The sequence below is a fragment of the Microtus oregoni genome, unplaced genomic scaffold, assembly GCF_018167655.1.
Source record: "Microtus oregoni isolate MIOR12 unplaced genomic scaffold, Mior012 000007F_ref0000211, whole genome shotgun sequence".
NCBI classification, from domain to species: Eukaryota; Metazoa; Chordata; class Mammalia; order Rodentia; family Cricetidae; genus Microtus; species Microtus oregoni.
Genome location: NW_024543066.1, coordinates 12797331 through 12810201, shown reverse-complemented (window position 1 = coordinate 12810201; position 12871 = coordinate 12797331). Strand labels below are relative to the sequence as shown.

The window sequence follows — 12871 nt, the reverse complement described above, 5'->3', positions numbered from 1 at the left end:
AGAGCAGAGAGGCAAGCCCACAGGCTGTCTAAGGCACTGACTGGGCAGAGAACCTTAGCCCTTATGCTTGTTTACGTCTGGTGCTTGGGGAAGATGCCCACAAGTAGAAGATGGGTCCTACGTGAATCTGACAGCTTTCTGACCAGTGGGAAGGTTGCATCGCAAGTTACTTAGTGGGTGGGATGCAGTCCCAGTTTCCAAGTAGGGCTGAGCCCTAGCCTTTACAGCAAGATCTCCACAGTAGGTGTGCTCATCACGGCACCAGCCCTTACAGCAGCTCATGGGTGACCTCATCACTGTGCCTGCCCTTATGACAATGTGTAGGTGACCTCATCACTGTGCCTGCCCTTATGACAATGTGTAAGTGACCTCATCACTGCGCTAATCTTACAGTAAGGCATCCACAGTAGGTGACCTCATCACCATGGTTAGCACAGAAGTTGCAGAGAAGACTCCAGGACTAGGACAGCTCAACTTAATCACTTAGTTTCCCTACACTGGCCATCTTTGCCTGCAGGTGACAACCCTAGACTCGGAACCTTCTGGGAAAGAATGTGACTATCTGCCAAGTCCTTTCACCTCCGAAGTTCTTGGGCCATCCTTTCCATGGCTGCTCCTGTCTCCTGCCTTAGGCTGCCCCCTTACTCTCTAGGTGATCCTAGGATTGAACAGCCCCAAATAATCATCTGGATGGTGTGCTTGGAGAGCTGGCAGCCACTGAGATGAGGTACTCTTAGATGCTGTGACACCGGAACTCAGGCATCCTCCCAGCACCACTAGTAACAGAGCCATTGGCCCTTCAGTTTAGAAGACAAGGAAACAACCCAATGAGATCCGAGCCAGCTCCTGGCTCTTCCACAGGTGGCTTAGGCTTTAGCAGAACCCAGCTGAGCTCTCTAAAAGTTCGCTTATTCTTGCTTCCAAGGCCTGGAAAGGACCCGATGGCTCCTCCAGGTGCCTGGGCTCTTTCTGCTTTACTTCAGGACAAGGGAAGAAAGGGGACCCTAACCTTGTCCCTGATAGAGGAAATCTAGGGTATTATTTGGGAACGTAGCTTTGAAGCTCTTGCAGGCATGGCAGGGAGACACCAGCGACCCTGCAGGTCCCCTCCCCACCAGCAGCATAACCCTCCCACAGGCCCCTTCCCGCAGAGTCCCTGCTTTTGAGGAAAACCAAAAGAGCCCGATGGGTTTTCAGAGTACCTATGAAGTGTTTCCAAAATAAAATCAGACTAAAACAAGGCAGCCAAGGTCAGTGAAAAGAAAACCCATCTGCTGCTGCTTAATTGCTTTGAAAATGATTCCGAGGATATTTGCACTTCAGCGAGCGTTCTTCAGAAACCCACACTATCCTAAGGCAGTGCTGCACCGCAGCTGTGGCTCGCTTGGAGGAGGAAGGCTCCCTGCTCATAAAGGACAGAAAGAGTTCCTCCAGGCATCCTTCAGCCAACTCCTGGAGCGTTCAGAAAACCTAGTCTTCAAGCCGGCAGTGCTGGTGCTTGTTTGGAATCCCAGCACTCCGGAGGCAGAGCGGTAGGATCTGCAGTTCCAGGCCAGCCTGGCATCACAGCAAGTTCCGAGCCAGCTTTCATTAGGGAGGAAGGAAAAAAATACTGCTGCCTCAAAATGAGCAAATAGAAAATCTAATCCTAACAGAGCTTATAAAAAATGGTTTTTATTTATTTATTTTTGAGGCCAGATTTTGCTCCATAGCCCTGGCTGGTCTGGTCTACTAGACCCCTCTGGTTTTGAACTCACAGTGATCTGCATGCCTCTATTTCCCGAGTGCTGGGATTCCAAATGCTTATGTGTATGTGTGTATGTCTGTGTACTTATATGCCACACATATGTAAGTGCTCACAGAGGCCAGAAGAAGATGTCAGATGCCCTGGAGTTACAGGTGTTTGTAAACTGCCTGATGTGGGTGCTAGGAACCAAACTCAGATTCTTCAGTCCCTCTTAGAGAGTGTCCCGCTTTCCCCAACCCTACAGAGAGCAAGACACCAGGACATCATGTGATAATCTAGCCCATTATTTTGAAAGAATGAAAGGAAGGAAGGAAGGAAGGCGAAGTCTTGTTCTAGAAAGCGAGTCAAGTCCAGAAGTAACTGTATTAGAATGTTGTTTTCTGAGAGGCATTGGCCATTTAGGTGTTTCACCATAGACCCTTGTGTTGCTGAAGATTTAGAAGCAAGTCTGAGAATCCCAGTAGAGACCGGATAATGGTTCTGTGGTTTTGCATTCATCCAGATGAGGAAACAGGTGTGTTTTTTATTTCTCTATCAAATGAAACTGCATTAGATTACAAGATCTGCACAGTGGATTGGGACTCTGTGTAAGAAATTTAATTAATGTAGTGAACAGAGCTTGGGTCTCAAAAGTTTTGACTGCGGACTTCTAATTTAAATAATCAAAGTCTGTCGGATCAGCCATTGAAATAAAGCAGAGAGGCAGACATGAACGGGTGGTTCATGGTCTTAAGGTTTCTTTGCCTCAGAATTCTCACCTGCTGCACATCGGTTACCTCATGACATCTTACAGCGTCCGTTACAAGCAGGAAAGATGTATACAGGTAATAGCTCTCTGATTGGAGAAGCAAATCAACTGAAGATCAAGTTGCTTAGAGTGCAGCCTGTTGCTTTGTTCATCTTTCCATCAGTAACCAAACAGCAGCCTGAGGTCCCACCTTGCGCATTTCCTGTAAATGTACAATGAGAAACGGCCCCAGAAGTGTGACTACGGTTGTTGCCACCTGTCTGTTTGTTTGACTTGGTGCATGCAGACCAAAGATACTTTTTTTTATTACTGAATCAAAATGTTTAAAATGTGCTCTGGGGTAGTATAGGGTTGTCATTGTTGCTATCATCTGTGGGATGGTATAAAATAATTACGAAAATGGATTCGTAACTAGAGTAGACCTGATCCAGTAACATAGCCAAGCAGTGAAAGACTGTCATGCTCATTTTCATCCTTTCCAGCATATGGCTAGACCACAGAAATCATGTAGGAAGTGGGATCTGCTGTTTTGGAAGGGAAAGTTGCAATGTTCACTGTGTGAGCAGCCTCAAGTTCAAAAGAATGGCTCTCCAAGCCTCCCTGAGGAAGCGGTTCTGAGTTACCATAAACCTAGGACCCCTGAAGCTTGCCAGAGCAGCTAGATTCTAAAATCACTGTGAAGTCTACACTTAAAGGAAAGCAGAGAGGTTTGCCAGACAGTTCCCCAACAGCATATACTGAAGGCATGCTGGTTTGGGGCTTATTTGTCTCACGTTTTGACGTGGCCAGTGGAAGACTGAACAGACCGAGGGAATTCCTCTGGGCAGGACCTACGCTGATGGGCTGGGGAGGCCCAAATGAGAATAGGCAATGCGGTGATATTTTGTTTATGCTGTAACAAATAAACCTTGCCTGAAGGTCAGAGTGCCGAGCTAAGCCACTAGTTAACCGCAGAGTCCAGGCAGTGGTGGCGCATACCTTTGATCCCAGCACTCAGGAGACAGAGGCAAGCGGATCTCTGTGAGTTCAAGGCTACCCTGGGCTACACAAGATTGAATCTGTCTAAAAAAAGAAACAGAGCCTACGGGAAGATGATCCCAGCACGTGGGATCACGTGCCCTTAATCCCACCACTAGGGAGGTAGAGACACAGGAGCTCAGAGCAGTCTGGGGACACAGTCTAAGATTTTGTAGGGACAGGATCACCCATTTGGTCTGAGCATTGGCAGAGATAAGAACTCTAGTGGCTGCCGCTCTGCATCTGTGATCGTTCAGCTTTCACCCCTGATAGCTGACTCCGAGTTTTTATTAATAAGACCAATTAGCATTCATGCTTTGGGACAGGACAGTGGGCTGTCCAGCTTACCTCTGTAGTGCCCAGGGGACAGCAGTGCAGCCTTGATATGTCCTCACATATGCCTTAATAAGCCCTTGGAGTAGCTCCACAGTTGGCCCATGCTGGGTTCAGAGGACACAGGCAGGACAGAAAGTCACAGGAACTTGTACTTTTGTTGGTAAAATGGGTTTAACGTTAGTTGTAGGAGGAAATACTAACCATGATTTGACAGACAGCTCATTTGGTCATGAAATGGTTGTAGACATGCCTTCATGAGACTAAAAGGCCAGTAAGAATAAAAGACTGTGGGACCATCAAGATTAAGAGGGCTCGTCTTACAGGGCACTGGTCACCAAGCTCATAGCCTGAGTTCCATCCCTGGGACCCTCATGGTGGACAGCTGACAAAGTTGTCCCCCGTGTATTCCACACGTGTATTTTAATACACACACGCATTCTAAATAAATATAAAAATGGGGCCGACAGGATAGCTCAGCTGGTGAAGGTGCTTGCTCGCAAACCTGATGACTGCATTCAGTCCCCAGAACCCACGTAATAGAAGGAAGGAACTGACTCCTGAAAGTTGACCTCTGACACACACACACACTCTATGTAAAATAAATAAATGTAATGAAAAAACTCAAAAGACCACATGATAAAGCTAGAATTACAAGTACTGTATATTACTGAGCAAGCAGTGGAGATGGGCGGGTGCTTGCATGGGAACACTGAGCTGGCTTAGACCAGTTTCTCTTCATTGACCTGTGTTCCTCCTAATGGGTATTTCTCCTCTGCCTCTGCTTTCCCATCTCCCTGTTCCTTAAACGCCAGCTCCTTCCCGTGTTCTGCCCCTTCCATGCCCTTCTTTGTACCCCCCAATTCTTTGGGTGGCAGCTTCATCTGAGACTCTTTGCAGCTAGCCACCAGCATCTCCCAGCTCTGGCCTTCTCACCTACAGTCCTTTCTCCTCATCACCTCCGTCAGAATGAGCCCCTGAATTTGGCAGATCCCAATGGCAGCAATTTTATCTAATCACCTCTTTTACACGTATTTTATTTCTTCATCTAAGCGACGTAAGTTACTCAGTCACCTAAACCAGCCATGCTGCCATCCCTTTTTGTGCTCAGCCCATCATTAAATTCTAGAATGTCTGCCTCCTTCAGGCATTTCAGATTCACCGTTCCTCTCCATTGGCCCTGCCATCACCTCAGTTCAAACCTTCAGCGTCTACAAGAGCTATGGTGACCTGCTCTGCAAGTAACTTCTTTTGCAGCACATCCTTCAACAGACAAATCCTTCGTAAATGCCCAATTGTGCCACTGTTCAGAGTCTCCATGTTGTCCCCTATTACTTAAGCCTTAGGCATCGCTGAAACTTGGCCAAGTGTGAGACCGCAGGGAAGAAACGGGTGGTGTAGCTCATCTCAGAATTTGGAAGATGTGGCCCACCTCTCTAAGAGTCTCATGTTGCCTGTGGCTCTGTGTTCTCACAGCTAAGACCAACCTGCCAGGCAGCGCGTCTGCAGGGTTTCTGTGAGATTATCTCGCCGAGACGGGCAACTTGAACTCTAAGCTTTGTAGAGACCGACACAGCACTAGCTCGCGGTCTGTTGTTTGCTTTTAGGTTAGAACATCTTGGGATAAAAAGAATACGCTGCTCCTGATGAGTGGATCTGTGTTCTGACTGCTCACAGACTGAGACTCGGAGGCCTGGAGCCAGTGGTGACCTAAGGCCAATTCCAGGTCTGCCGTGTGCCTGCTGTGGGGTTGTCAACTAGACGTTTAACTGGTTTGAGCCTCAGTATAATTCCTCTGGGTGTTTGATTTTTTTTTTGTTTTGTTTTAACATAACATTTTGTTGACTTTATTACATTTCAATCAGGAAAGTGGCTATGTTTATAATAGAAATATCTAGCCATTTTTATCATTTGGTTTCAATGCCAAAAGAGGCTCACTGCTGGCCCCATCACCTTATATTGATGAGAAACAAAATGCTTTTAAAGAGAAGAAATAATGCGTGTGTCCCAGACACATCCAAGCTTTGCTCCTGGTATTGACTACATGGGCAGCCGTGTGGGGACCACTCGGAGTCTGCCAATCTTGTAATATTAGCCAAAGCAGCATTTGGGGAAGGAAATAAAGGGAGAGGTATAGGAACATGACTGTAAAGGAGAGAAACTGTCCAGAACCGTACTCAGAAAGGCAGTGCCCCCCTTCCTGTTGGGGCTAAGATGAAATTAAGGTTTTGCCTGTGCCCCAGTTACTCAAGTCCCATGTGCTGGGCTCCAGGGAACAGACACTGTAAGGAGACACTCTGCAGCCTCCCGTGACTGTGACAGGCTACAACTATGGAGGGTGTTGAGTTGGTACTTCTACTTTGCTAATCCTTTCTCATGTGTGCATCATACATCATACGTGTGTGTGTGTGTGTGTGTGTGTGTGTGTGTGTGTCCTTACAATCACAGGGTTTTGGACGTCATTCTGAAAGGTAGGAAGAGAGAGGCTCATGGCTCATGTTTAACTACAAACGTATATCATCCAGCATGATAGAAAGCCATGTGCCCTGGATCGTACATAGGGTCCAGGATGCTTTGGAGACTGCTATTATCAGCTCGAGTGACCTGGTTTTTGAATGGTGATCCTTAATGTGGAAAGTCCTTCTGTATATGTGTTGCTTTTATTGGTTAATGAATAAAGCTTCTTTGGCCTATGGCAGGGCAGAAGGTAGCCAGGCTGGAAGGGATACAAAGAGAGACTAGGCGGAGTAAGAGACCATGTAGCTCCTGAAGGAGAAAGATGCCAGAACCTTACCTTACCAGTAGGCCACAGACTCATGATGATACATAGATTAATAGAAATGGGTTCATTTAAGATGTAAGAGCTAATTAGGAATATGCCTAAGCTATTAGCCAAACAGTGTTGTAATGAATATAGTTTCTGTGTGTTTATTCGGGTCTGAGCAGCCAGAAAATGGAAAAGCAGTCTCCTTTTACAGATCCCAACACGCTTTTCCAGTTCTCGTACGTTTTGGTAAAGTTTTAAGCAGTGTCTTCTCGTCCACGTCCATCTTTCAGGCCTTGACATAATTACTTCCAAAAGCCTGTTTGTTACTTAATTACTGCCTGGCCTCTGTGCCACTGGTGTCCCCAAGTCTGAAATTAGAGTCTGCATTGTGAGAGGAAGTTCGGAAGAGGGGCTGACCCTGTGACAAAGAAGAGGTTTTAGCTCACGAGTCAGGATTAAAGTGGCCAAAGACTGGTTTCAAACACCTCCTGGAACCCATCAATAGTGACTTTGTCATTCTGGGTCAATTGTCCTTCAGCCATTGGAGTGAGACCATAAGAATCACATTTCTTGAGAAGAAGCCAGAGAAAAGTGTTTTGATATTTAACTGGGGTTAGGCATAACCCCAGCATCCAGATAGAAATGGTTTAATCTGAAACCTTATCTCACTTCCTTTGTACCTCAAACACAGACTGCAGGTTGCTGACCTTGGCAGAGGGGTCAGAGGCCAGCGGGACATCAGGAACATCTCCTGCTTTGGTTTTACTCCTCTTGACCAAACCCAGGTGAAGGTCATGGTCTTCCACCAGCAGCCACTTGCACAAGGCTAGTCCAAAGCCATTTGCAGAAGGCTAGCCCAATGTCACTGCTTGCTCTGGTGATCAAAGCCACCTTCTGCATCTCTCACAATACACAGCAGAACCCATCTGCACCCACCCCCAGCAGCCCGCAGCGTGTACCACTTTCGATGCCAGCAAGCCCTGACCAGTCATTTTGGGGGGTTTGGGTTTTTCTTTCTTTTTGTATGTTTGTTGTTGTTGTTGTTGTTAATTTCATGTGTATGTGTGTTTTACTTCTTTGTATGTCCATACACTGTGTACAAGCCAGGTTCTAGAAGAGCTAGAAGAGGAAGCCTTATCCCCTGGAACTGGAGTTACAGTTATGAGCCATCATGTGGGTGCAGGAAACTCAGGCCCACTTCAGAGGCAGCCAGTGCTCTTAACTGCTGAACCATCTCTGTGGTCCCTTCTGTTTTGTTTTATTCTTTAAACCTGTGAGATTGTAGGTACAAAATTCACCAATAAATAGATTAAATTGTCCATCTTAAGACTTGATTCAAGCTGGGCATGGTGGCTCTTTCCTTTAATCCCAGTGAAGGCAGGTGGATCTATGTAAGTTTGAGACCAGCCTGGTCTACATACTGAATTTCAGGCCAGCCAGGACTACAAGATGAAACCCTGTTTCAATAAATAAATTGATAAATAAATAAATATCGATGTATACTAACATCTTGGTAGAAGATTAGGCAGAGCCTTGTGGGTGCATTTGTTCCTTTAGTCCTAGCACTTGCAAGGCAGAGGCAGGCAGATCTCTGTGAGTTTGAGGCCAGCCTGGTCAACAGAGCTAGTTCTAAAACAGCCAGGGCTACACAAAGAAACCCTATCTCAAAAGAAACAAGAAGATTAGACAGAAGTAGTCAATCTGTGGTGGCACATGCCTGTAAATCCCAACCCCTGTGAAGCAGAGGCGGGCAGATCTGTGAGTTTGATCAGCCTGGTCTACAGAGCAAGTTCCTAGACAACCAAGGATACACAGAGAAACTGTCTCAAAAACACGCAAGGGAGGGAGAGAAGGAGGGAGGGAGGGAGGGAGGGAGGGAGGGAGGAAGGAAGGAAGGAAGGAGAACCAATAAACATAAAGATAAAATTCTCCAAGCAGTGTCCTTCCCAGCAGTTGTAGTTGTGGCCTAAAGAGTGGGTATGAACCAGGGATGGCGGTGCACTGGAGAGGCTGAGGCAAGGGGACCAAGAAACAGCATCAAGTGAAACAGATAATTGGAAGCTGAAAGGCACAGATTCCCATGGCAGCTGAAGCCAGGAACTTTCTAGGCAGCCTACTAGCTGAAAGGAGAATGGGCAGCCAGGAACTACTGCTGTCAATGGACTCACAGTGGGCTTGGGACTCTTTGGTCATGCATGATGTACACGCTCATCCATCATACATGCTTCTTTGTGAATAATTCTTGCATTTGATGGGTTTGGCTTTTTAGTAAAAATGCTAACTGAACACTTATTCAGTGGTATTAGGACAGATAGGACACTTGCTTTGATTTTGTCTCTAAAGCTCTGTAAGTTGAAAGCTTAAAAGGAAGGGGGGGGAGGTAAATAGCTTAGTTCTCTTTATCAGAAAACTTAATAGCGTGAAGGAAAACAGCCATTAGTTTCTGTTTCATTATGACACCTGAAGTATATTAATTGTGTTTTGATTGCTTCTGGAACACTGAAGACTGATGGAGGAACTTTGATCACTCACTTAAGGGAACGAGTATTTCAAGCTTTGTGTATTTTTAGCTTTTTGTTTAAGCTTCAACATTTAAGGATGCTCCAGTTAGTAATTTGTGTGTGCAGCTGGCATGTTGGAGCGGGGGCTGAATGGCTTACAGAATGCCTTTCTGTCCTCCCAGTAGCAGGGATAATGAGGAAATGCACAGACGGGAGTAGAATGACACTTCACAGCAAAGTGACGTACATAGAACAGTGCAGACCCTTAGAAAACCAGAGCGGAAAGCCGACGTGTTTATAGGTGAGAGCAGGGGTCTAGACGCTGACATTCTTGCCTTGCCACAGTACGTCTCATCACAGACAGGCTTCCTCCACTCATTAAACAATATTATCTTCACAACACTTGCTGTGCGCGCCCGGCATGGCTAACCAGTAACAACCAAAGGTGGGAAAGAGTATCATGCAACCATAGAGGGACACTTGGAAAGGCAAAGCTGAAGTTTATAAGAAGAGGGGCTCAGGGGCAGGAGAGAAAGCCAGTGGTTAAGAACACTGGCTGCTCTTGAAGAGGACCCAGGTTTGATTCCCAGCACCCACATGGCAGCTCACAACCAGCTATAACTCCAGCCCCAGGGAATCCAATGCCCTCTTCTGGCCTCCACGGGCACTACTGCACAATGTTCTGTACAGACATACATGCAGGCAAAACACCTATACATATAAAATGATCATTTAAAAATTGTAAAAGGTAGCTGGGCAGTGGTGACGCATGCCTTTAATCCCAGCACTCAGGAGGCAGAGGCAGGCGAATCTCTGTGAGTTCAAGGCCAACCTGGTCTACAAGAGCTAGTTCCAGGACAGACTCCAAAGCTACAGAGAAACCCTGTCTTGAAAAACTTAAAAAAAAAAAAATATTTGAAATACAAAAACAGGCACCGGCTGTCTTTACTGACCACAAGCCCCTTCCAGAATTTCGAGGAGCTAACCCTTGATTTAGACATTGTCACTTTATGGCTTGGGTATTATTTTCGTGCTAAGCCATTTTTCTGAAGTGCTTTATGTTTTGACCAATGTATTCTTTCCATTATCCTCCTTTGCTCTTTTTCTACTTGTAGCTCCTCAGAGAAATTTTGAAATTGCTTTCAAGATGTTCGACTTGAATGGAGATGGAGAAGTAGACATGGAGGAGTTTGAGCAGGCAAGTGGCGCGGGCTTCCTTTGTTCGCATTTCTTAGCCAGTGGGGGTGAGCGATGAGTGCCGGCCGGGGTGAGAGCGGAGACAGCCACAGTCTTCGGATGAAAGCTCCCCTGCAGGCGGAGGCCACTCTTACCAGCCCTCAAAACCAACCCTTGGCAAAGATTGAACAGATTCCCTTCATTCCCTTGTTTCATACCCACTCTGTATGTGATGAGTCACTCTGGAATATTTAGATGTTAAGAATTTGCTATCACATGTACTCACTCGTAGGTGGTTGTTAAACGTAAAGCAAAGAAAGCCATCCTACAAACCACAGTCTCAGAGAATTTAGACAACAATGCGGACACTAAGAGAGACTTACATAGATCTAATCTACATGGGAAGTTGAAAGTAGAAAAAGACAAGATCTCCTGAGTAAATTGGAAGCATGGGGACCTTGGGGGAGGGTTGAAGCGGGGGAGAGGCAGGGAGGGGAGCAGAGAAAAATGTAGAGCTCAATAAATATTTGCACATAGGGCTGGAGAGATGGCTCAGTGGTTAAGAGCACGAGATTGCCTTCCAGACGACCTGGGTTCAATTCCCAGCATCCACATGGTGGCTCATCACCATCTGTAACCCCATCCTTGGGGATCCCAAGACCCTCTTCTGGCCTCCCTGGACGCCAGTCACACATGTGGTATACCAGCATATATACAGGCCAAACACCCGTATAAAGTCATTTAAAACAAAACAATTTTTGTACAGCCCATCTAGAGTGTAGAAGTATGGGGTTTTAAAGCCCACTGAGATGCAATGTTATTGTGAGGATGACTGCCCTGCTTGTATGAGAGGTTCTGCACCCCACACCCACCCAAAAACAGATTCTCTTCTCCCAAAGGCAAGTCCTCCAGGAGGCTTCCAGTCGCAAACATGCCAGGCTTCCTGAGTCAGAATCTTGCTCTCCTTGCTGCCACTACTCAGCTGTGTGTATGTGCCTTGGTCTCTTCAGCTAGGGAATGGGGATCACAGGACACAGCGCCTGAGACTGCCGCGTTGTGCAGCTGTAACCTCCCTTGTGTTTCACTGCCATGAGTCTCGGGGTGACGATGTGATTCTGTTGTAGGTTCAGAGCATCATTCGCTCCCAGACGAGCATGGGCATGCGGCACAGAGATCGCCCCACTACTGGGAACACCCTCAAGTCTGGCTTATGTTCTGCCCTCACAACCTACTTTTTTGGAGCGGATCTCAAAGGAAAACTCACCATCAAAAACTTCCTGGAATTTCAGCGAAAACTTCAGCACGATGTTCTGAAGCTCGAGGTAGGTGTTGCCTGGACTAGATAACTCTCCGTGTGCACACAGAACCTCGGGGTCAGGGGCTGAAACTAGAGGTAGGTGTTACCTGCACTAGGTGACCCTCCATGCCTGTGTTGAGACTTTCTTCCAGTCTCTCTCTCCAGCCATGAAAACTGATGGGTCTAAACCTTAGGGTTGGTCTGTGAACCAGGAGCATATGGGAAATGACATATTCTGCAGGAATTGTCATGGCAATCGTATGGTTCTAGGGCTTAAACAAAAATGAAAAGGATTAGAAACCTTAGTTGTCTTTGGATTCCCCATTTAAGGAGGAAGAAATTTGGGTCAGAGCATCCCTACCCCTCAACATGTTTTCCAGTTTTATGTTTGTTACATGGAAGGCATCAGAATATAGAGAAGAGAGGAGATAATAAATAAATAGCCCTTTCTAGCGAAGTTTGCAAGGATGGTAACAGCTGGAAACATAGAATGTCAGAATGAAGATCTCTGTGCTGAGACTTGCAGAAGCGTCTCACTGTGCTTGGAGATTTACAAGCTCATTTTTTCCATCAAAATGTAGTCAGTCATGCTGTTAGGCCCCAGACACCCACCATAAGAGTGCTGATGTTTTCACAGTGTGTCTTACCCAAGTGGGTTTGGGTTTGGGGCTATTGATTCTATTCACAGCGTTCATCAAACACCTTCTGCACATGCTTTCTGTCTAGTGACAAAAAGTCCTGATTTTTAAAAATTCCTTTGCAATCTCCTTTTTCCAACCTAAGCCCTGCTTTAATATTATTTGAAATTTCAAAACACTAAATGATGGCCATTTAATGCTCATAAAAAGAACGGTGCTTCATTTTAAACTCTGTCTGTTTCTTCTCTGCACCCTGATTTTCCCATTCCTCTGATTTCCCATCCCCATCTTACTCAGTTATGACAGTTTGCAAAATCACAGGCTAATTCCAAGTATCTAAAAGAATGCTGTCTGATACTCAGGATCTGGGAGAAAGAATAGAAGGGTGAATAAAATATTAGATCAAGCTTTAAAATTTATTATTGTGCTCATTTTTAAGTGATCTAAAGAATAATTATTGCTGGTCGTGATGCACACCTATAATCCTAGCACTTAGGAAACTGAGACAGGAGGATTGCCATGAGTGTGAGACCAGCCTGGGCTATATAATGAGTTTCAGACCTGCTTGGGCTACATTGTGAGACCCTATCTCAAAAAATAAAACACCAAGCTGGACTTAGTAAGGAGCACCTGTAATTCTATCCTTC

At 46.0% G+C, this 12871-nt stretch overlaps 1 protein-coding gene across 5 annotated transcripts in view; it reads left to right on the top strand.

Annotated features, from left to right (window-relative positions):
* Micu1 (mitochondrial calcium uptake 1) overlaps window positions 1–12871 on the top strand; it is a 135984-nt gene that overhangs the window by 64991 nt on the left and 58122 nt on the right. For all 5 annotated transcript variants that reach the window (XM_041656153.1, XM_041656152.1, XM_041656150.1 and 2 more), the window contains 2 exons: window positions 10229–10311; window positions 11414–11611. In XM_041656153.1, coding sequence (XP_041512087.1) covers window positions 10229–10311; window positions 11414–11611 — 281 coding nt within the window. The remainder of the gene's footprint in view (window positions 1–10228; window positions 10312–11413; window positions 11612–12871) is intronic.